Below are 24058 nucleotides of genomic sequence, written 5' to 3'. Positions count from 1 at the left end.
GGGGGGGGGGGGCACGGTGCCAGTACTGTGTTGGAGTCAGATCCTGAAGGAGACTCACTTCAGTTTCTCCAAAAAGTAATTCATACAAGATGTTAGAAAACCATCCATGTGAATTAATGCAAACTTTCAAAGAAAAGGAAATTGTTCTCCCCAAAAAGGCTCATTTGGCACCAAACATAATTGCCTTTAGCCCATGAGTGTATGCACACCTTACAGTGACTGCAGTTTGGTACAGAATCCTGGGACTGAGTGTATGCTGTGAAATCTCCAGTGCTGTAGTTCAAATGAGTTAAATGGCGCCACCAGACAACAAATACCAGGGCTCTGTAGGATACAGCTATGACAGTCAAAGGCGGGTTACAGACGGGCAGGGGAGGATGTCTTGGAGGTGTATTCAGCTGAATACGGAGCCTCCAGACGGCCCGCCCCGGGGGCGTGCTTCAGGTGTTGGAGCTTCCACACGGGGGGCAATGAAGACACCTCACCTGGGTCCGTTTCAGACCCGGAGTTTCCAAACCGCCGCCTTGGAGGAAGCCGCAAAGAGAGAGGCAGCTTCCGCACGGGCGGCCCAAACCGCGGCTTTTTTTTCTTTTGCCGGCTGGCGGATGCGCAACTGCGCAGCTGCAGCGCTAAGCAGCGGCAGAAAGCCTATGTGCGCATTTAAAGCACCCAAGCCCCTTTAAAACTTTTCCCCCCGCTCTGCCCAAGAACAATGGTGGTCTCCTGCCAGCTGGTGATCAGCTGGTGTTGGTATCCTTGTCCGCTTGCACTTTGCCAGTGTCAGCAGCATCATAGATGCCTCCTCTCCTTTGGTCCCCGCGCTCCTGCTGAATCCTGTCTCCGCTGCCACCGCTGTCCCCCTGCCATCCCCCATCACCTCCCTTTTACATATGTCAATATTTACAGTTTTAGCATTTTTTATTGTTAGGTGAAAATGGCACAGGAATGTGTGTAGGGGTGCACTTTAAAGTCCAAACTTTCCAAGCAGCGCATGCGTACATGTTGCTCTAGGGTTAGGGTTACGAGTCTTAAAATGCGCTGCAGCTGTGCTGCAGCTTCCACACCTACATGGCAGCAGACGCTGCAATTAAAGCCTGATTGCAAACTGCGCATGTTCCAAGACCCCAACTCATTATGCGACGCAGCAGACACGGAGCTTTTAAATGGGCAACTTAAATTAGCGGCGTAGCAATTCTGGTGTACTGGTGCAGCAGCTCTCATGGCTTCTTCCACTTCTCGATATGTGTCAAGCATCAGTCGGACTGCCCAGTTCTGCAGTTTCTCCAGTTTCTGGGCCATATAGCTATGAGGTCAGCCGCTCAGTATGAGACAAGAGTCCCCTGCTTTTTGGGGTGCTGGTGGATGTGAGCCATCTGCGGTGGCAAAGGAGCGCCACACAGCTGTGCCAGGAGCAGCGAACTGTGCCGTTTCCAGGTGAAAAGCGCAGGAATGTGTTGTAGGGCTTTAAATCCCAAACTTTCCCTTATCACTTTCTACAACCAAAACATCCGCCGGCAAAACTTACAACTTCCCGCGATTCTAGCAACGCATGCGCACAAGTGGCTCTAGGGTTAGGGTTACGAGCCTTAAAATGCGCCGCAGCTGTGCCGCAGCTTCCACAGCTGCATGGCAGCGGACGTTGCAATTAAAGCTTGACTGCAAACCACGCACGTCCCGGGAACCCAACCCATTATGCGACGCAGCTGACACAGAGCTTTTAAACCGGCAACTTATATTTGCGGCGTAGCAATTCTGACGTATCGGTGCAGCAGCTTACAGGCGGAGCTGCGCAGGTACGCATCAAACAGAAAAGAAGCAGAAAAAAGCAGCACCTTTTTAATGCCGCTTCTTCCTGCTTGGGGCATGCGGGGGGCGTGTTCATGGCGGCATTCAGGTAAGGGCCGTCTGAAGGCTCTACTTTCATGACGTCATGAGTACATCCCTTTTTGCCCGTCTGTAACCCGCCAAAGTATTATTCAGATGGGATTCAAAGATCAAATGTTTCTGGATAAAGAAAACCTCATTTTGGATATGAATAAGCTGAATAAATAAAGTACATAGAATCATTCTAATAGTTTGGCAAGCTGTGTTCTTTTTCTTATTTCTACTCATAAATAAAAATACAAGGAAAAATAAAACATAAAAATAAGAAATGAATAAAATAAAGGAGCTTATCCCATGGTGTTTTAATTCAGTTTATCTCTATCCAGATTAAATCTTAATTCAGGCGGCATCCTGATTTTATCAGATGGTTTTTGCTGCCTAATTTGCTGCCCCGAATACATCCCGAGTCCATCCCTGCTTCCACAGCCACTCCTCCCAGCTCTTTTTGGATCCAGGAGTTTTCCGGCTTGAGAAAATGGCAGGCGGAGCACTCCTAAAAGCAGGGATGGACCCAGGCTGTGGCAAATTAGGTGGCAAAAACCACCTGATAATATCAGGGTGCCACCTGAATTAAGGTTTAAACTGGATAGAGGTAAGATGAATTAAAATGTCATGGGATAAGCTCCTTTTAAACACACAACCTGGAAAGTGCTGTGTTTCTCTAGATGCTAACATTTTCAATGTATGTCTAAACAACATAAAGAGATAATGTAACTGAAGTGGAACTATTTTTCAGGGGGGGGGGAGAGAATATACAAATAATCATACTGTGAGCAAGCAGTGTGGCAAATAATTCATCTTTTTTTCCTGATTACAGACTCCATTCCCTCAAAACATCAACAAGAAGAACCAAAGGGAATTCCCCAAGGTCAGCTCTGAGGAAACATAAACCTCTAATTCAATAAACTCTGCTACTGCATTGAAAAGGGCCTTATTATTGCAACATCCATATGGAGTCAATTGGACATTAATGACTAATCAATCCCTCCCCTTTCTATTCTACTTATAGTGTCACAAACCATGTTTAGATTAGACCATTTCCTGCTTAGGATCGCTCAAGATGTCTTTTGTTCTTCCAGGGCTGCTCTGATGGAAGCAGCTTAAACAAACACACAGTCCAAGTGGCACAGGAGTTATAAACTGCCATATGTGAATGAACAAAGAGGCTATACTAAAGCCTTTTGTGGTATTTGTTAATGTTTTTCATCTGAGCTTAAAAGACCTAATGACTTTGCGGTGAGCTGATGCATGTGGCTCGTGGCTTTGCAAAATGAAGGAAATTCTAGCCACTTAGGTTTCTTCATATATTTTCCACTGTTCCTTGAGCTCAGTTTTGATGGCAGCGCATTTTCTGTTGTCATAGAATTACGTTTGTTTTACACTGGCAAATATGGCTCTCCTCCCACCCTCCCTTTCTTGTTCTTAAGAATAGGTTCTTTCATACAGAGGGTAACATTATACCTACAGAATTATTCTGCTCTTAACAATTTGGAAAGCAAAAATCAATTTTTTAAATCCCCAAAGTTAAAGAAAAAATAAAGCATTTTAAACAGCTGTCACATCCACCAGCTTTTATTAGTGATGGCTGGTGATTATTTTACTAAACTGTAAAACTACTTTAAATAAACTAATTTCATCTCACCAAAAACAAGCTGATGTGCTAAATTCCTTAAACATGGAAGAATATAGTAGTAATAAATAATTACTTTTGGAAATGCAACTATAATAGTAACCAATCAACAAGGCAAGGACAGGCTTGGAACTGTAATCGTAAATAATTACATCCTGAAAGGAACTCTACATATCACCCTTGTAAGAATACTACTTCCTGAGTTAGATAAGGAAAACTCCCAATCTGTGTATACACTGCAGGTTTTAATATCACATCCTCTTAGGAACAAACGCTATAATCACAATGGGAAAGGAGTATGAAAATCATAGACAATTCTCCTTTTAGTGTAGAAGACATAATGGCAGTTCTATAGCCAGAACACATGCTGCTTTTGAAGCATGTGATGTGAAGCATGTACTGACTTCCTCTGCTAGACAACCATTGCAGAAGCACAGAGTCTGTCCTCCTGGCTCCTTGGCAGGCCTTTTTTGCTCCTGGTGAGTTGACATAGAACCTTATCGGACTCATTTTTCCCCATTATGGGCATGGGAAGGGATCGATCGGGACCGCACGAGCGTGAGAAAAAACACATTTTGCCACACTTCAAAGTGTCATCAAAATGGGTGCGTCCCGGCGCCCGGAGCCAAGCTGTTCCCATTCAGGGCTGAGGTGCATCCGAGGAAGTTTTCTGACCAAAGTAAAGGACACTCTTCAGTCCTGAAGTCTTCCGACCAAAGGAAGCTTCTCAGTACTGAATGAAAAGAGCTTGGTGCTGGACGAAGGAATGGGGCCATTTTGAGGACACTTTGAAGTGCGGCAAAATGCATTTTTTCTCACACTCACGCAGCCCGGAGAGGACCCTTCCCATACCCATAACAGGGGGAAATGAGTCCGATAAGGTCCTTAGTGAGCCTGAGTGTACCATACATAGGACTAGTATCAACATAGCACTTGCTGTTACGCTCACAAACCAGAAAACAAGCACATCTCAGCACTTGAGAGAAAGCCTTCTTGGTGGCTGCTCCCAGGCTGTGGAACTCCCTTCCATGGGAGGTTCAGTTGGCGTCCTCCCTCCTGTATTTCTACTGGCAGGTGAAGATGTTTTTATTTAGGCAGGCTTTTGAACTGTAACTATGGAGTTGCAGTCTGTGAACTGGTGTGCTCTTCTCTGTCTGTATATACATATTTCAATCTTATGTTTAAATATATTTTAAGTGTTTTTAATGTTTTAAATAATGTTGATGTTTAATTCATTTATAACTTTTGTAAATTAATGATTTAGTTGGATCTTTTAAAAATTATTGTAAGCTGCCTTGGGTCCCATTTTGGGAGACAGTTGGGATATAAGTGCAATAAATAAAATAAATAAAATGAGTAATTAGGCAATGCAGTAACTGGGACCTTCACAAGGACTCTTAAACTCAGGTCTTGGCCTTCATGCAGCTCTTGATTTCACACATACACACATATCTGTGATCCCACATACATTATTATTAAGTTTACCCCATGTTGAATAATATATCAGTCCTCTGTAGCAATCCCCAAGTAGGAAAATCCTACACATGTTCATGTGTGAAGTTGTTAGTTACATCATGAATGCTACATGATGCCTGATTTCACACAACGAAACATGCACACCTCCCCACACAGACAAAAGTAACATGTCCTTTCTCTAACAGATAGTACATTTCCATATATTTTCTCCATATGTTGGCTAGACACATGGAAAAGAGGGGACTAGGTCTGTACTGCTGAGTCTATGCATTCAGGATCATGGGGTGGGACCAGCCAGATGTGGGATGGGATGTGTGTACCAGTGGCACATTCCTCTACTCTATAACACCAATGTAAAGTCTGCCTATTTAGCATTTGTGTGGCGAAGGCATGAAAAAGACTATTATCTCCATGTTGAACAGCTTATAAAGTGAATTCTCCACAGGAAGAAGGACAAGTATAACCTGTGCTCCCTGGAAGAACTTCCTGCTTGCATTGGACTCATCCCCAGAAGGCCTGAGCTGGCTATATTATTATTGTTTTTGTCATTATTGTTATTGTTGTTGTTGACCTTTAATTGTAAAGCTAGCTTCACCTCTTTCTTTTCTCTGTGAATCCCATCCTTCCCATGGCTCGCCACATTTCTCCTAACCTGATCCCTATTCGGCCTCTCCCTGTCTCCCTACTTCCCTTCCTCTGTTCCCTCTGGAACTGCCGCTCTGCTGCCCCTAAAGCAACAGCAATTCATGACCTCTTTCTCTCTAAATCCTTTAACCTCCTCGCTCTCACCGAAACCTGGCTCCCAGCCCATGATACTGCTACCTCCACTGCCCTTTCTTTTGGTGGTCTCTCCTTCACGCACACAAGCCGTCCTGAGGGTCGAGGAGGAGGGGTTGGTATCTTGCTATCTAACTCCTGCCAGTTTCAAGTTCTATCTTTTCCCCCCAGCTATCATTTCTCTTCCTTTGAGTTTCATCCTATTAGACTCTTTTCTCCTCTACAGCTCCGGGTTGCAGTCATCTATCGCCCTCCTGGTTCTGCCACCCAGTTCCTATCTGACTTTGAATCATGGCTGACATTCTTCCTTTCAGATTCAGTCCCCACTTTGATCCTAGGTGACTTTAATATCCACGTTGACGATTCCAATAACCCTACAACATCTCGCTTTAACTCTCTGCTAGCTTCTTTTGGCCTCCAACCACACTCCAACTCTTCAACTCATTCTCTTGGTCACTGTCTTGACCTAGTTCTTGCTGCAAACTGCGTCATTTCTGACTACCTGGCACTTGACTTTCCACTATCTGACCATCATTTAATCTCCTTTGCTCTCACTTATACTCCTCCTCCTCGCCATACTATTCAACGTCTTTTTCGTGATCTTCAATCTGTCAACTCTAACCATCTTGGTCTGACCCTGGATTCATCTCTCTCTTCCCTAAATCTCGGGGATTCTGCTGATTCAGCTATGTCTTTATTTAACTCCACTCTTTCCTCAACTCTTGACCATTTTGCCCCTGTCTCTGTACGCACGTCTTCCTCCAAGACTAGACCTCAGCCCTGGCTTACCCCCAACATTAAGTTTCTCCGGTCCTGCTCTAGAGCGGCCAAACGTCTTTGGAGAAAGTCCAAAGAGTGGGCTGATTTTATCCATTTCAAATTTGTTCTTTCTTCCTTCTCACGCGCCCTGTCTATAGCAAAACAGAATTATTACAAATCATTGATCTCTGCCAATGAGAGGTGCCCGCAGCGTTTGTTCTCCACCTTCAACACTTTGCTTAAACCTCCCTCTCCTCCTGTCTCTTCATCTTTCTCTCCTAATGACTTTGCTAACTATTTCATCTCTAAGATTACCACTATTCGCTCTGAGATAGTCCCTCCTGATTCTTCTTCTGCTCTTAATCTTCTATCGCCTTCGCCTAACAAATTTTCTGTCTTTCCTCCTGCCTCTTTGGATGAACTCTCTACACTTCTGAACTCTTCCAAACCTGCTACCTGTCCTCTTGATCCTATTCCTACTCGTCTTCTAATCTCTATAGCTCCCTCCTTTATGCCCTCGCTTCTCCATATCTTCAATCTCTCTCTCTCTACAGGCTCCTTCCCGTCGGACTTCAAACATGCTCTCATTTCCCCAATTCTGAAAAAACCTTCTCTTGACCCCTCCTCTTTGTCTAGCTATAGTCCGATTTCTCTTCTCCCCTTTCTTTCTAAGGTTTTGGAACGGGTTGTTTATTCACGCTGTCTTGAGTTTCTTGAAGCCAACTCCATTCTCGATCCCTTTCAGTCTGGTTTCCGCCCAAGGCATTCTACAGAGACAGCTCTCACTAAGATCTCAAATGACCTTTTACAGGCCAAGGCTAATGGCCTTTACTCTGTTCTCATTCTTCTCGATTTGTCTGCAGCCTTTGACACTGTTGATCACTGTCTCCTAATTGACATACTCTCTGACCTTGGGTTCTCAGACTCTGTTCTTGACTGGTTTAGATCTTACTTGTCTGGCAGATCTTTTGCAGTAGTTGCAGGGGGTCTGACTTCTCCTCCTGTTCCCTTATCTGTTGGAGTTCCCCAGGGCTCTGTTCTGGGTCCCCTTCTGTTTTCTCCCTACACACTGTCCTTAGGAAAACTCATCAGCTCTTTTGGTTTTTCCTACCATCTGTATGCCGATGACACCCAGCTGTATCTTTCTGCCCCTGACCTTTCTCCAAGGCTTGAACAGCAAGTCTCGTCTTGCCTTACAGCTGTCTCACAGTGGATGCACCATCGGCGTTTGAAGCTCAACATGTCCAAGACGGAGCTTCTTGTCTTTCCTCCTAAGCCCAACCTTCAACACTCCTTTTCTGTCTCTGTGGACAACATTTCCATTCAACCAGTCCAGCAAGCCTGCAGTCTTGGCTTTATCTTTGACTCTTCTCTGTTGTGTATCCCTCAGATCCAGACCACAGCCAAGGCTTGTAGATTCTTTTTGTACAATATTGCCAAAATCCAACCATATCTCTCCGCCTCTACTGCCAAGATCCTGGTCCATGCCCTAGTGATCTCATTGATTACTGTAATGTCCTCCTGGCTGGGCTTCCTTTTTCTCACCTCTGTCCTTTAATCTCTGTCCAGCATTCAGCTGCACGCATTATCACTTCCACCCACCGCTCTGACCACATCTCTCCTGTGTTGGCATCCCTTCACTGGCTCCCTCTCCCTTTCCGCATTCAGTATAAGCTCCTGCTGTCGACATTCAAAGCCCTCCATGGACTGGCCCCTCCTTACTTATCAGACCTTCTTTCTCCTCACCTTCCCACCAGGGCCTTCCGTTCTGGTAGTCAAGGGTTCCTGTCCCAGCCCAGGATTTCCTCTGCCCCATCCCAGATTCGCCCCTTTTCACTTGCTGCCCCTCACTCCTGGAACCTTCTTCCTCCACAAGCAAGAGCCATCACTTCTTTAACCAGCTTCAAAACGGAGTTGAAAACCATCCTATTCAGAGAAGCCTTCCCAGGCATCGCATAATTGTTGCTTACTATCTGATGTTCTGTTGTTGGCTGTTTATCGATCCATTTCCTGTATTGCTATGTACTGTATATGTATTATCCTACTTGTGAGTATGTATTTTCCCTGGATAATAATTAACCTTCCATTTTGAAGCCAAGCCCTCCCTTCAGTCCATATGCCTTGGTCCAGGCCTCGGAGGTTGAGAGGAACTGCTGGACCTCTTACCCTTTCCCGTCACCACTCCCTTCTCCTTCTGTGTCATGTCTTTTTAGATTGTAAGCCTGAGGGCAGGGAACCGTCTAACTAAAAAGATTGCATGTACAGCGCTGTGTAAATTTACAGCGCTTCATAAATAAAGGTTAATAATAATAATAATAATAATAAGTGACCAAAAGCTTTCTCATGGATGACGCCAAGTCTTAAGACTTCAGCAGAACTTCATTTTCTCCCTATCTTACCCACACTGGATAAACAAGCAGGAAGTGAGATAATTAATGGCAATGTCACACAAGGACAAGACTAACGTTCTATCCTATTTTCAATAACAGATTAATAAGTGGAATCTGCAACAAAATGTTGCAGTTCAGAGTGGTTTTGTGCACTTTTGCAAAAAGTAGATCTTTCTTTCAGAGAGTAGACTTCATTCTTTCCTCCTCTTTCTCCTCGAACAGTTAGTCTCCATCTTGTGGTGAGTAAGCAAGCTCAGTCCAAAACAATGGAGTTTCTGTTGCGCAGATCATCATCTCTTGTCATTTTTTATAAATGTATATCTTGTATTTATTAAAGCCTTTGAACTTCCTCACGCTTTCTTATATCTTCCTAGTATGTGGGTTAGTGGCATTTTATGTATCTATTAATAAAAGTGGTGGTCAAGGTGTTTAGCAATAATAAAATATAGTTTGAAAACAAAGCCCTACATTGAAAATCAAGATGTATCTCATTGACATGAACTGTCTTACAGCATGTTCTCCAACTCGCTGACATGCTATGGATGGTAGAGACTCTATAGCCAATGTTTAAACATTTGACGGGATGTCATGTTGAGGAGGGAGCAAGCTTGTTTTCTGCTGCTCCAGAGAATACAACGTGGAACAATGGATGCAAACTACAGTAAAAGAGATTCCACCTCAACATTAGGAGAGCCTACCAACCATGCCACTAAAACTTACCTTGCTCCTTTGCAATGCCAAGTCGGTCAAAAATAAGACTCATATCATCTATGACCCTCTCTTAGAAGAAAAAGCCGACCTGGCTTGCCTCACTGAGACTTGGCTGGGAGAGGACAGTGCAGTAACCTGGGCACAGGCCCTCCCAGCCAGGTACTCAGTCATTGAGCAAGTAAGGGGAAGTGGGCGAGGGGGTGGAGAGGCCCTGATTCACAAAAACAACGTCGCCTTGACCAGGATACCTGTCCAGAAAAAGATCCACTTCGAGTGTATGTACCTAAGCCTGAAGACCAAGGATAGTTTGGGGATTCTGCTAGTATACCGTCCACCCCGTTGTCTAACAGACTCCCTAACCAAGCTGACACAGCTGGTCTCAGAGCTGCTGCTGGAGTCACCCAGATTTTTAATCCTGGGTGACTTCAACATCCCACTCGAGACCAGTCTATCAAATCTTACAGGTGCAGCTCGGGAGTTCATGGAATCCATGACAAACATGGGCCTATCCCAAGTGGTCAGTGGGCCTACACATTGTGCAGGTCATACACTCGATGCGGTCTTTAGTACGGAACAGGAATATCCATGAGCAGAGGTAACAAAAACCTCCCCTTTGTCATGGACGGATCATTTCCTGATCAAGGCTGAACTTAGAGCCATGGTCCATCCCATTGGGGGTGGAGGACCCATTAGAATGGTCTGCCCTCAAAGGCTAATGGAACCAATTGGATTCTAGAAAGCCTTAGAGGGTTCCTTGGTTGGTAACGGTGCTGATTCTGTCGAAACCTTGGTCAATACCTGGAACATAGACCTTACTAAGGCTATCGACACAATCACTCCCAAGCGTCCTTGCCAGCCTGCTTCAAACCGCCAACTATGGTATACAGAGAAGCAGGATATAAATAAATATTATTATTATTATTATTATTATTATTATTATTATTATTATTATTATTATTATTATTATTATTAGGAGGAAGAACTTCCTGACAGTAAGGGCTGTTCGATAGTGGAACAAACTCCCTCGGAGAGTAGTGGAGTCTCCTTCCTTAGAGGTCTTCAAACAGAGGCTGGATGGCCATCTGTCAGGGATGCTTTGATTGCGATTTCCTGCATGGTTGGACTGGATGGCCCTTGTGATCTCTTCCAACTCTACGATTCTATGATTCTATTATTCTATGATTCTATGCTCCATGGTCTTCCCTTTGAGCAGAATGAAAGCTTATGTCCAGAATACTCATTAAGATCAGTATGCTATAGCAGAGAGCTTCTACAGAGAGATAGTCTTCAAACATTTGGAATGGAAAAATTATTCTTCTGCAATATAGCAGGAACTTCTTTAATTAAAATACCCTGTATGTTTGAAAATGGAAATTCCTCCTTCAATATAGGATAAAAGAGCTTTCAAAAATCTATGGAGATTATCGCATTAGCTACACTGCCAGGATAGACCTGGGATGTAACTTTCTTAAGACAGATCATATCGCATTCACCCATCACTAGGCAGTATGCAGCTTATATGCAACCCAGGCTTCTCTCTTTCTTTCCCATTCTTTAAAAGATGTGGGACAAGCTGGGAGAAACAGGCTGCATACAGTCCGGCGATGAGTGAATGCGATAAGATCTGCCTTAAGAAAGTTATATCCCGAGTTTATCCCAGCAGCGAAGCTAATGCAGTCACCAAGGTTTATGAGGAATACAATTGCTGCACTTTCACAAGAGTAATGAATTGCAGTGTAGCAAAGGAAGGAAGGCAAACAGGCCTGAGTATGCAAGTCTAAGCCCTCAATACAGGGTCTATGTGTTCTTTAATCTGAAGCACTTTAAAATAATATTTCTACTTTAAAAGAACACTTGGGCAGTCACAAAAAGAAAAGTAAAGAGTCAACAGAGAACAAAAGCTGCCAAAGCCTGGTATTTCAGGATTCCTTCCAGAAATACTTCTATGTCTTCTGATGGCTTTTTCAGTTTTATGGTATCTAACTTTCCTCTCTCAACTGTCATAGCAACTCTCCCAAATATTTATATGTGACAGATACTGGCTACAGGAGGCGTCCTTTCCTCAGCCCTGTTTTTTATGAAACTCTGACACAAATGTAGACGATACTTTGTCATGAATGTACCTCCTGTACCTCCTGCTGTTTAAACCTCAACATAGTGGAGTGCTAAACAAGTTAACCTCACATTTTTGGGTTCTGTTGGCCAGCTGTCATGTTTGATTGGCTTGCACAGAAAACAATGTGTGTTTCAATCTCTCTTTTTCTTTCTCTCCTTTTTCTGACAGTGAAAACCTGACCGTTTTGTCTTGTAAAAGGGATATATGGGTGTGTGTGCCAGGATAATGTTGCTGCTGATGTTGTTATGTTACTTGAGTTATGTAGTTTCGGTTATTTGGCTACTAAGTTCAACTATTACATAGATGCTGAATAAGAAGTACTATACAAGTCACTTGAGCTTCTTCTTGCCCTGCTACTGTGTAACATATGAAGCCAAGATAAGGGATAATAAAGATTTCTAGGCCAATAGCATTTCCTGAACAGAGGTTTATCTGTTCCCTATTTTAAATCTGAACCTTGAATCACAGCATAACCACCAGAGGTCTTGCATAACTCTCAGATAAACTCCACACAGTAGCATTTGTAAGACTGCGGTGTCATAAGCTGCACATTGCCATAACAGCTTCTACAAAACCCTAATGAAAGTTCACTTCACTCCTTTTTTCAGCTATAACTCATGCTCTAGGTAAAGAAAGGGTTAATGAAAGGCAACCCACACTCACAGAACTGGAAATGCTCTAGCTTTGTAAATCACTTTTGAATGATTCAAAGTGCAGGTTATGATCTATAAACCCTATACAGCTCAGGTCCAGGCTACTTGAAGGACCATATATCACTACATGAGCCTGTTTGAGCTCTAAGATCATCAGTAAAGGCTCCTCTCTCTGTTTCACAACCTTCTCAGCCTCATTTGGTGGTGATGTGCGATAGGGCCTTCTCAATGGTTGCTGCCACACTTTGAGACCGCCTCCTCAGGGAGGCTAGGAGGCTCTGTCTCTTTGCTCTCTGTCTACTAACAAGTAAAAATGTTCCTATTCTATGAAGCTTTTATGAATTGGTTGTGGTGGGGTTTTTAGGGAATGCTGTTTTGTTGATTTTTAATAAATTTAAATAATTATTAAAGCTTGTTTTAATATATATAGTATGCCTTGAGTCCCATTATTGAGAATAGGTAATAATGAATATTATCATCATTATCACCATCATTCACAATAAGGCTTTGTGGACTACTGATTGGCTGAGGGACTCTAACATCATTAAGTACTGACCCAGTTCTTTCCCTAAAATATTTTTCAGCTAAAAGCACAAGTGTATGATTTTTTTTTTAAAAAAAAGGGGTGTCATGTGATCACTTATATGTTTAATTGTACATGGCCACTTTTAAGAAAACAAAAATAGTAAAAGGACTTGCTAGAACTATGGGAAGAAGTGCTAAATAGTAAGGTCTATGGACATCAGGGAACTCTCCCTGCTCTCCTCTGCTTTAGGGGGACCTGAGGCTTTTTCACATCACATAGTTATAGCACTATTACACTTTAATTGCCATGGCTAGGGCTTGTAGTTTGTCAGAGATTTCCAATGAAAACCTCTCAAAATCTCAAATCCTAGGATTCCATTCCATAAGATGTTACCAAGGGAGTTAGTGGAATCATAGTGCTATAATTGTATGGTATGAAAATGCTATGAGTGGCTATGACATTAGTAACTATTAGTCTGGGTCATCATTCTCACTTTCTTTTGTTGATGAACTGAGGTTTAAAGCAGGAATGGAAATTGGCAGCCCCTCCAGATGTTATTGAACTCAAGCTCCTATCATCCTTCATTTCAGCAATGCTGGCTGAGCAATTCGAGTTGTAGGCCAACAAAATACAGTATACAGCATCTTTGGCTTCCAGCAATATGCATTAAAGCTAAAGCTATAGAGAGTGAAAGCTTTATAATCAATGTGGCCATTCATATGTGGAAAGGGCCAAACTAGATGCTGCAAGGTTTTCCTTTCAGTTTCCAAAGGTAGACAGGTCCCCAGCATTTTGCCATTTCCCTTATTTAAATTGCCATTCAAATGTGCTGTAAATTTGATTATATTATATAGTTTAATTATATTTTTAACTTTTCTATTTAGTCCATTTTTGGCTATGCCTCTTTTAACTATTGTAAGCCACCTTGAGTCCCAAACTGGAAAAAAAAATGGGATGATGATGATGATGATGATGATGATGATGATGATGACGACGACATCTCATAGGGAAGAGGATTGCAAAACACTGATCCCACATCCTTGGACTACTAATTTGATCCATATTCTACGCACCCACCCCTGCAACTCACTGTAAACGGATGCTGTAGTTCTATTTACTGCATTGATAGAAAAATAAAATATCTCCTGTCCAAATGTTTATCTGCTGTTTTTGAACAACAAAAGAAGACAACTAATTCTCAGCTCTTGGCAGTCAAGGATTGTGTTAACCCTAAAGATGAAAGTTTTTTTTAAAAAAAAAATTAAAGTTAAATATATATTCAAACTTGAGTTGCTCATAGTATGTCAGACAATTACAGGAACTGCCCTACAACTGACATTGGAACATGTATCAGTTTTGAATCTAACATACTGTTCACATTTATGAATAGAATATAAAACTGTTTCACTTTAGTAATGTTAATAGTGGTAATTGTTGGAACTATATTACAACTTTCAGTTAAAAGATTACAAGATAAAAATAAATTATAAGAGCTCCAAACTACATTTTCTCATGTTAGGTCACTTCTGTTAGGTCACTTCTAAACTATATATAAGAACATTTAATTTTAATTTGCATTGTTGGGCTTGACATACATTGACTAAAAACAGCTTCTTTAAATGTGCTGTATATGTGGATGAAAGACATCCAAACACCTGTCTTAGAATCATATTAGAGTCAAATAGATGGTCTTTCATTACATCATAATGTATATATATTTTCCTATAAAAGAAAACACTTAGAAGCTGAATTCCGGTCAATTGCCAAAATACTGCTGGCATGCTAATAGAGACTCAAAATACAACTTTGAGCTATTAGCTTTTTATGAGCCAGGCTGTGCTATCCGAACAGATCTGCTCAGGCAGTTGTACCCTCTCCTCTGCATAAAGCTTACAAGAGACTATCATAATGTTTTTATTCCTGGAGACACTAGCTAAATTCACTGAATCTAGTTGAGCTCTGAAGCCAAAACATTAGCTAAAAATTGTTTGGAAGATCCTGCACAGAGTGTCACTGTGTAAATCTTGGCACTATTAAGGATAAATATTTTGAAAAAGCTTGGTATGGTTAGAAAAACTTTCAAATATAATTTGTTAGGAATACAAGACAAAAGAGGATGAGTAACCCTTATATTGATCTATTGTTCCTCTCTCTCTCTCTCTCTCTCTCATATCTCTGGTCCAGTCTGCATGCGCCAAATAAAATGTCCTCTCCATGGCGGGTAGTTCTGATGACACAGGGCCCAATATCTGGTTCAAGTGTTAACCTCCTGGACAATGTCCAGCCACTGCATATCTTCCTTAAAAGGTGCTTATTAAAAAAAACTCATCATTTGCTCTGGATTTCCCCGGAAGATCTGGAACCCTTTGTTGTGACACCAGGCAGCTGTTTACAAAATGTCTTGCTGTGTGGCCCAGCACTATTGCCACTGGTGTGTGTCAATCACTCTGAGGTGCAGACATGTGATAGATTTGTATCAGGGGCAGTGGCACTGGGCACATCAGGATGCACATGTGAACAGCTACCTGGCACTGCAATGGAGTGTCCAGGTAATGAGGGGATGTTGGTACAACACCAGGGCCAGAATACTGACCCAACCTTTTTCTCTCCTTCCCTTCCACCCCCTCTCTCAAACTGAGTATCCCTTATCTAAAATGCATGGGACCAGAAGTGTTTTGGAATCTGGATTTTTTTCCAGATTTTTGAATATATGTATAAGCATAATGAGATAGCTAAACATGAAATTCATTTATGCTTCATATACACCTTATACACATAGCCTGAAAGTAATTTTATACACAATCTTTTTAATAATTTTATACATGAGCAAAGGTGTCATTATTTCAGCCACCCATATGGAAACTTTTAGAATATTTTGGATTTCAGAATGCTGGATAAGGGATACTTAACCTGTGTGTGTGTGTGTTAAAGTGAAATCAAAGTGCTATAATTGTGTAGTGTGAAAGGAAACCTGAAAAGTGTGTGTGTGTGTGTGTGCACGCGCACACACACACACACACACCAGGTTTCCTTTCACACTACACAATTATAGCACTTTGATTTCACTTTAACTACCATGGTTGCATCCTATGGACTTCTGTTTAGGGAGGATTACCTAGACTTCTCAGCCAGAGAGTTCTAGAGCTTCACTAAATTACAAACCTTGGGATCTCAAAGGAAACATCCATGTCAATTAAATTGGGATCAAAGTACTATAAATTTGTAGTGTGAAAGGAGTCCAAGGTATGGATAATCTGGAACACTGCAGATATTTCTAGACTTTAATCAGCCTTAATCAGCACAGCCAATGGTCTAGGGCTGATAAGAACTGAAGTCTTAAAAAAAAAAAAATCTAGAGTGCCATACCACCCATTATGTTATTTGTTACATAAGAAGATAACAATCAAGCTTCCTTCTCTATAGCTGCCAGGTTATCTCCAAAGATAGACAGAGGGCTTTACTTAGCAGTCTCTCCGTATGGCGCAGTCTCTTCATATGGAGACATATGGCTGTCATTAAATAACCTTAATCAATCATGAAACCTCATAGTGTAAGACACTTGCCATACAGCTTTAGAGGGAAAGTGGGTCTGTAGCATCCACAACTTGGCTTGGTACTGAAACCTGCGGCAGTTGCATGATAGTATTTGTGAACAACAGGATGTTTGGTATAGCAACAAATCAAGATATTTTGATGCCCAGCTGAAAGAAAAGATAGAATACCCATCTTCCCAAATTCTACAAATAAAAGCTAACTAAATTAGCAAGTGCATTTCAGTAGAGACATTGCACCTCAGGGCAGTAGACTGCCTTAAGGGGTCCAGGTCAGAATGTAGCTTTATTGCACATCATACACCTTTGGTCCAAGGGAGAGGACAAACAGCAAGAACTATAGGAACTGATACCCCATGCCATTTCAGAAGTTCAGGCAGTTACCTCACTCTGCCTATTCATAGGATCAGACCAAGATGCTGCAAACATCAAAGTATTTCTAGATAATAGATGAAAGAAATGTGGAAAGGGAATGGATGAAAGAAAAAAAGAGAAGAAAGAGTAAATCCAGGGAACCCTAAAGGTGTTAAATTTCTGCTAGACAAGTAAGTACTAATTTGTTTTGTTATCTTCATTCTTCACTGAATACAATGTGCAGGGATATAAAAAGGTTATAATCTTGTTATGCTGTCTCAAAAGAAAAAAGGGGGAACAATGAGGTGGAAATATATGTCTACATTATTCTCTTGTTTTCTTGCTTGTTTTTATTACACCATTATTCTGTAAAACCCAATCAAAATAAAATGTTTTCAAAAACTGAAACTGGATATCACTACCATCCAACTGGAAATTTTAACCTGAAATAAGACAAATTTAGTCACTTATCAACAGAATATCAAATAGATATGCCCACCAATTAAGGGCTTTTAGCTGATTAATGGCATTGTTTTTAACTGATCAATCCAAGTAACTAATTAAAATAAACATTACAGTGTGCAATCTTTGACTACTGAAATCAATGGAAACATTTCCACTAGCTTCAATGGAATCAGGACTATAATCCACGGGCTCTCAATGAAGGTAATGTTTTCACAAAAGTATATTCCCTCAACTAATCAGTACAGCCACAAGCACTCTATATCCTTTCATACTGCATATATCCAATTAAAACTTCACTGTAATTAATTCTGTAATTAATCAATGAATTGAATAATCTGCTTCATTGCTCTTGTCTTCCTTACAGCAATACTGATATGTGCCAAAAAAAGTCCTGTAGGATGTATTTGGATTATTAGAGTCCATATTTACTGGTTACTGCCCATGATAATGTGGGCAAGTAAACATCTGGCTACATGATTCAATTCACCATTGCCACGTCTCAACAGTCATTCCACTCGGGGGCAATAGAAGGTGGTAATAGTGGGATTAATCATGTGACTGGAGGCACTGTGGTTATTCCCTAGTGATTGGAAATGTAACCCTTTAGACTACATCTCACAGAATCCACCAGTGAGCACATCCACGGGCTAGAAGCTTCTGGGAATTGTAAACCCAAAAGGTAACTTTTTGAAGTTCTGCTACTCCTAACTTACTTGAACAAACTGATACCCACATGCAACTGCTCGAGTGAGTGCTTATCCAAACAACCAGTGTAACAGAGGTAGAAGGGACTCATAATATGGCCATAAAGGTAGCTCGCTCCAAAACCAGAAATCCTCAGTCAAGGAACCTGATATATGATCTGTGAGTCACCTTATTCAATATTATACTGCTCCTGTGAGCAGTTAAATGCACATATCAGCCAGCTGAGGTAACATGCAAAGTGACTTAGGGAAAGCTTTATGAGAACAGTTGAAGTAGACTGTAAATAATGAGCAGAGAATACATATTGTATGACACCATTTTAAAACCAAGACTTATGCTTGTACATGTCACTAAAATCTATGCAAAATGCCTCAAAGCTGTGCATTGGGACATGGTTGCACAATGCTCATTTAAGACATCCAGTTTTAAAGTGCTCAAGGAAAATAATGTTCAGTGACAGTGTATTTCTTACAGTAACTCACCCTCTGCATCTTCAGGCCTTGTAAGATCAATGACTCCTGGGCCTAGTTTTCCATCTTCACTGGGTTTCCCTGATAGCTGAGGGCCTAAATTCTCAAAGCGTGTTCTTTCCTGCCAAAGAGAAAGGACAACAATAGTATCCTTGTGCTTACATATCTGAACATATTCATTTTCTATTATTCATGATATTCTGGTTTTGTTTGCTATCTTGGTTTCTGTTTTCCTTGTCCTATCCTCACAACTAATTGTCAGTACTTCATGACTTTTTCTTATATCCAACAAAGACTACAAAGAAAATGAAGGCTAGACAAAGCGACTGTTAGGTGGATTTGTAATTGGTTGACCAACTAAACCCAATGGGTGTTCATCAATAGCTACTCTTCCACTAGGAGAGAAGTGACAAGTGGAGTTCCATAGGGTTCTGTCCTGAGCCCAGTGCTATTCAACAACTGTATAAATTACTTGACTAATGGAATAGAGGGCATGCTAATTAAATTTGCAAATGACACCAATTAGGAGGGATAGCTAATACCACAGAGGACTGAATCAAAATGAATTTCAACAGGGAGAAATGTAAAGTACAACACTTAGGCAGAAATAAATGAAATGCACAGATATGAGATGGGGGACAACTGGCTTGACAACAGTACATGTGAAAGGGATTTAGGTCTTTGTATGCTGCAAGCTGAACATGAGTCAACAGTGTAGTGCAACAGCTACATCAAAATGAGTATAGTTTCTTGACCAAAGAAAGTAACAGTAGCATTCTATTCTGCTATGGTCAAACCTCACCAGGAATACTGTGAACAGTTTTGGTACCACAATTCCAGGGATATTGTCAAGCTGGAACAGGTCTAGAGCAGGGTGACCAACATCTGTGAAAGGTTTGGAAACCATGTTCTATGAGGAGCAGCTTAGGGAGCTGGGTATATTTAGTCTGGGGAAGAGAGGGTTGAGAGATGACATGATAGCCATGTCTAAATATTTGAAGGGATGACATATTGTTGATGGAACAAGCTTGTTTTCTACTTCTCCAGACACCAGGAAACAGAGCAATAGATTCAAACTATATGAAAATGGATTCCACATAAAACTTGGGAATAATTTCCTGGTAGTAAGAGCTATTCAATAGTGGAGTATACCACTTTGAAGTGTAGTGGAGACTCCTTCTTTGGAAGTTTATAAACAGACGCTGGATGGCTATCGGTCAAGAGTGCTGTGACTTGTATATTTGTGCATGACAGGAGTTGGATTGGATGGCCTTTGTGGTCTCTTTCAATTCTATGATTCTATAATTCTAAAATCTGAGTAGCAGGATGCCTGTGTGGGACACACACACACACACACACACACACACACACACACACAGTAAAAATACGTCTCATGCTATCCTTGCTGGTTGTAAAGGAAGGATAATATCAATGTGTTATCTTACATTTCTTCCCATATCATCAAACAATTACTTATAATATCGTAGTAGTGAAAGGAAAAAATGTGTAGAAGTAGCAGTCCCACGACATTAGCAGTATACAAGCTGCCATTTAGGAATTAACTTCTTAGGTTTACTGGACTGTTCTAAGACTGAAAATCTCTAACCACAATGGGTTAAATCCCATGTTAGCATAACAAAATTCAGGCAATAGAACTATTCTTTGAACTTTTGTGCATTTTCAGAAGAGATTCTTAAAGACAATGGGCAAGATATGCACACCTTTGGATTTTTAATTCTCCTTTTTCAAGAAAGGAAGAAAAATGCAGATGGCAGGGAAATCTCTGGATCCAACCTTTGCCTTACATAATGTTTATTTTTTTCAGTGTGTATAAAAATGAAAAAAATTACTATTTCATAGCAATGAAACAAAGCTCTGAACAATATGTCAGAATATCAAGCAGGGCAGGGGACATTATGATGATGCAGACATGAAGCATCAAAACAATAACTCCAGAAATTACTGCCAAGCAGCAATGAATAATCAAGGTGTCCTTTATTTTTCTTAAATTACCTTTGGGGGAAAGATGTTGGCACTTAAAAAATGTGAGGATGCAGAACTGAAAGAGTACTTCTATTAGAAGTATTCTATTAGTAGAATTTCCTACTAATTTAGTGAAAAACATTACCAGTTGTACAACTACCACATCACCCTTAAGAAATATGCATGGGAACCTTTGAGAAAACACACATCCAAATTTTATGCAAGAAGCTTTCAAAGATAAGGATTTCAAAGAAGCAGTACTAGATGCTAGAAACTGTAATGTTATTGTGTCTAGGAAATTTAACTGAACCTCAATGGGAATTTTAAAAAGAGAGCAAGAAAGAAAGAAAAGGGGCATAACTTCTGCCTAGGAAAACATAACATTTTTCAATTCTGATAACATGTATAGTAATATTAGAACAACACCATTAAAACAATAAACCCGAGAAAGTTTCAGTATCAGCAAGACCCTGTAAGGATCACCACAATACAGGTATGATGCCAAAACATGCACACTTCTTGAGGAATCCATTGCCCTCTACCTACAAAGAGGCCTGTGGCCTCACAGGAATGGAGGCATATTGGATTTCAAAAGAAGAGTCCCTGTTCATATGCAAATAAACTTTAAATTTCCTGGACCTTGCCCAATTGCCACATGACAAGAGGAGGAGAGGCCAGCCTGCTAAAGATATCCTCCGCGTACCATCTTAACTAAGGACAGAAACAACAAAATGCAGGCATCTTACTAACATCTCTAATTTTTCTCCTGTTTGGTATGTAACATCTTGCCTGCTGAAGAAGCCAGTGGAGCTTCGAGAGCTTGCAACAAGTATATTGTGCATTTCGGTTGGCCAATAAAGGTTTCACTGTTTGTTGGATTTTTGTCACAATTCAGGTAAATAGACTGAGTGTGAAAGACCTGAGCAGGGCTACTGATAAAACGGTGACTTGGAAGTCTCTCATTGATAGGGCTGCCAGAAGTAGAAGTTGACTTATCAGCTGTTAACAGTAACAAAGGCCCTCAAAATACTAGAGTATAAGAGCCTTTCAGCAATATGGCAATATTATCTCACAATGGTAGTCTCAGTGGTATTAAGTATCTGTAACAAAGTGTTAAATGGTTATCATTAATTTATTGTTCTCATGGAAAAACACAATGTGTTTTCCCCTATGTCTTGCTAGTACTTCTTAAGACTGAACTTGGCATTGTGTTTGTTGTTCATTAATGTGAAACAATATTGAATGTCATGTCATCTTAAATTTACAGACATGAAGTACCAGCTTTCAGTTTTGTGAACAGTTTCTGTATGTTATACTTAATGCATAATGCAGCAGAAGAGTGCAGATTGCTGTTCAGTCTATTGTTCAATGACCTAGTTCTGTACTGAGCATATTAGACAGACATATTAGAAGGAAAATAGTATGCATTTTCTTCCTTGAAATATGACTAAAGAACTTGGCATTGCTCTTTTGAAAAATACCAACTCTAGAATTAGTCAAAGAGAAGCTCACAGTTAACTGCTCATATTTCTTTGTGTTGGTTCTCTGTGTTAAAAAGTTTTCTGGCTATTTTTTTCCAGAAGTTGTTAGACTTCCTGGTATATGAAAGTATTTAAATGGTTACAGGGAAAACAGCAGCACTACATCAAACATAATGAAACACAATGAGAACAAGATCTATTTTGGATTAGACCAAAGGTCTATCTAGTCCAGCAGCTTGTGGCTAAGATGTTCCCAAAAAGTCCAAATGGAAGACATATGTGCAAGGGAGCCCCTCTCAATGTCATTCTCAGTAGCTGGCATTGAAAGGCATGCTACCTTTAATATGTGATGTTATCTAATTTAAATTACAAGCTCCTTTAAGGGCAAATGTTCCCAAATGAACATATGACAACACTTAAAAACCAGGAAACATAATAAAACAAAGATAAAAATCAAGAAATCAATAACCAACAGTTGAAAACTAGTAGTACTATATGCACAACAACTTAAGTAGAGTTTTAACTCAGTTGTAGGCCTAGGGAGTTTATCACATGGGAGGAATTTCTCTTAATTTTGAATGAAAAGAAAGTGGGGCCAGGATGCATTCACGTGAATTTGCTAGTTCAGCGAATTTACGTGAATTCGAATTGCATTCGAACTGACTTTCCATTGCCCAAAAGTAGATTGCCTTTGCCCGAAATTGCGTATGATCACCTCTCATGCAATAATGTGAAATCCCATGATTGTGTTCAGACTGACTTCCCATTGCCCGAAATTGCGTGTGGTAATCTATCACGCAATAACGCTAAACCCCATGATTGCGTTCGGATTGCCATTGGATTATACTTCCAATTTCCCTTGTCTGATAACGTCCTAGGTAAACAAATGACTCTTTTTGAAAGCCTGTAATAATAGGACCTGGCAGACATGAATTAGAAAAGAGTTCCACAAGTGCTTGCCAGCTTAATTCCAGCCTTGCAGATGGACATATAAGTAGGAATTCAAATGCTGATCTCAAAATCCCTTCACAGAAGCCATTCTTTAAAAGCCAGTGACACCCATTTAAAATGCATTCAGAAATCTATAGGCCACTTGTGAACTTTTTATAACAAGTAAACTGCATTATACAAATACTTAGCAACACTCAAGTGGCTGTGTTTTGTACCACTTGATGTTTCTGAACTATATTTGTAGGCAGCCCTCTGCACAGTTTATTATAGTAATCCATAGCTGAAACAAAATCATTCCTTTCCAAATAGATGCATTGTCTTCATACTAACCAGTAAAAAAGGATCCTTAACCACTGTTGCCACCTGAGTGTTCCCAGTTGCTCATGGTGTGAAAGGCAATGCCTTCCCGGAGCAGGCAGGAAGGGAGAGGAGGGCCCAGCCAGGTGTCACCCCTCTTCTTGGTGTTACCCAGTGTGGTCCACGCTCCCCACATTTCCTAATGATGTCACTGCTACCCTGAATCTCTGACTATTCAGCTTCATTAGATTATCTTAACCTGTAGCATTATAGAAGACAAAGAAAGTACAGTGTGCCTGCATTATACGCAGGCGTGTCATACGCGGCTTCCAGCATACACTGGAAGCCTCGCTGGGAAAAAAAGGCTTGTGCACCCCGGAAGAAGTGATGGGGCTCGCCTGGTGCTAGATCTTAACAACCTCTACTTTTTTTCCTCAATAAAATTGCCTCAGATACAGCAACGTTTCTTCACAAGAAATGCTACAGCCCCTTGCTCATTGTAGTTTTGATTTTCTTCCTCTTTTTCTATTTCCTTTCTGAGATATGGCAATCGGAACTGCACACATAGTTTCAAATATAATTGCCCAGAATGTATGATCAGTCCATTTCTAGCTGACATCAGTTTCACATATTTCATTCATAAGGACATACAGACCTGTTTCTTCATGAGTTGACAATTTAAAAAAAGAAAGAAAATTAATATTTTTAAGTATATTTTATAGCATGTATGTTTTTTACTACTTTACCCTGAAATATGTGGTCCTGCCCCTGTTTTAAACTATAACAATAATAATAATAATAATAATAATAATAATAATAATAATAATAATAATAATAATAATAATAGGATTTATTTATATACCACCCAATCACTGGGAA

General features: G+C 40.7%; 1 protein-coding gene across 10 annotated transcripts in view; it reads right to left on the bottom strand.

Annotated features, from left to right (window-relative positions):
• SOX6 (SRY-box transcription factor 6) overlaps positions 1–24058 on the bottom strand; it is a 581763-nt gene that overhangs the window by 37887 nt on the left and 519818 nt on the right. For all 10 annotated transcript variants that reach the window (XM_042446808.1, XM_042446810.1, XM_042446807.1 and 7 more), the window contains one exon: positions 18480–18588. In XM_042446808.1, coding sequence (XP_042302742.1) covers positions 18480–18588 — 109 coding nt within the window. The remainder of the gene's footprint in view (positions 1–18479; positions 18589–24058) is intronic.

Source organism: Sceloporus undulatus, chromosome 1 (genome assembly GCF_019175285.1).
Source record: "Sceloporus undulatus isolate JIND9_A2432 ecotype Alabama chromosome 1, SceUnd_v1.1, whole genome shotgun sequence".
Taxonomy (NCBI): Eukaryota; Metazoa; Chordata; class Lepidosauria; order Squamata; family Phrynosomatidae; genus Sceloporus; species Sceloporus undulatus.
This window is presented reverse-complemented; position numbering and strand designations above follow the sequence as displayed.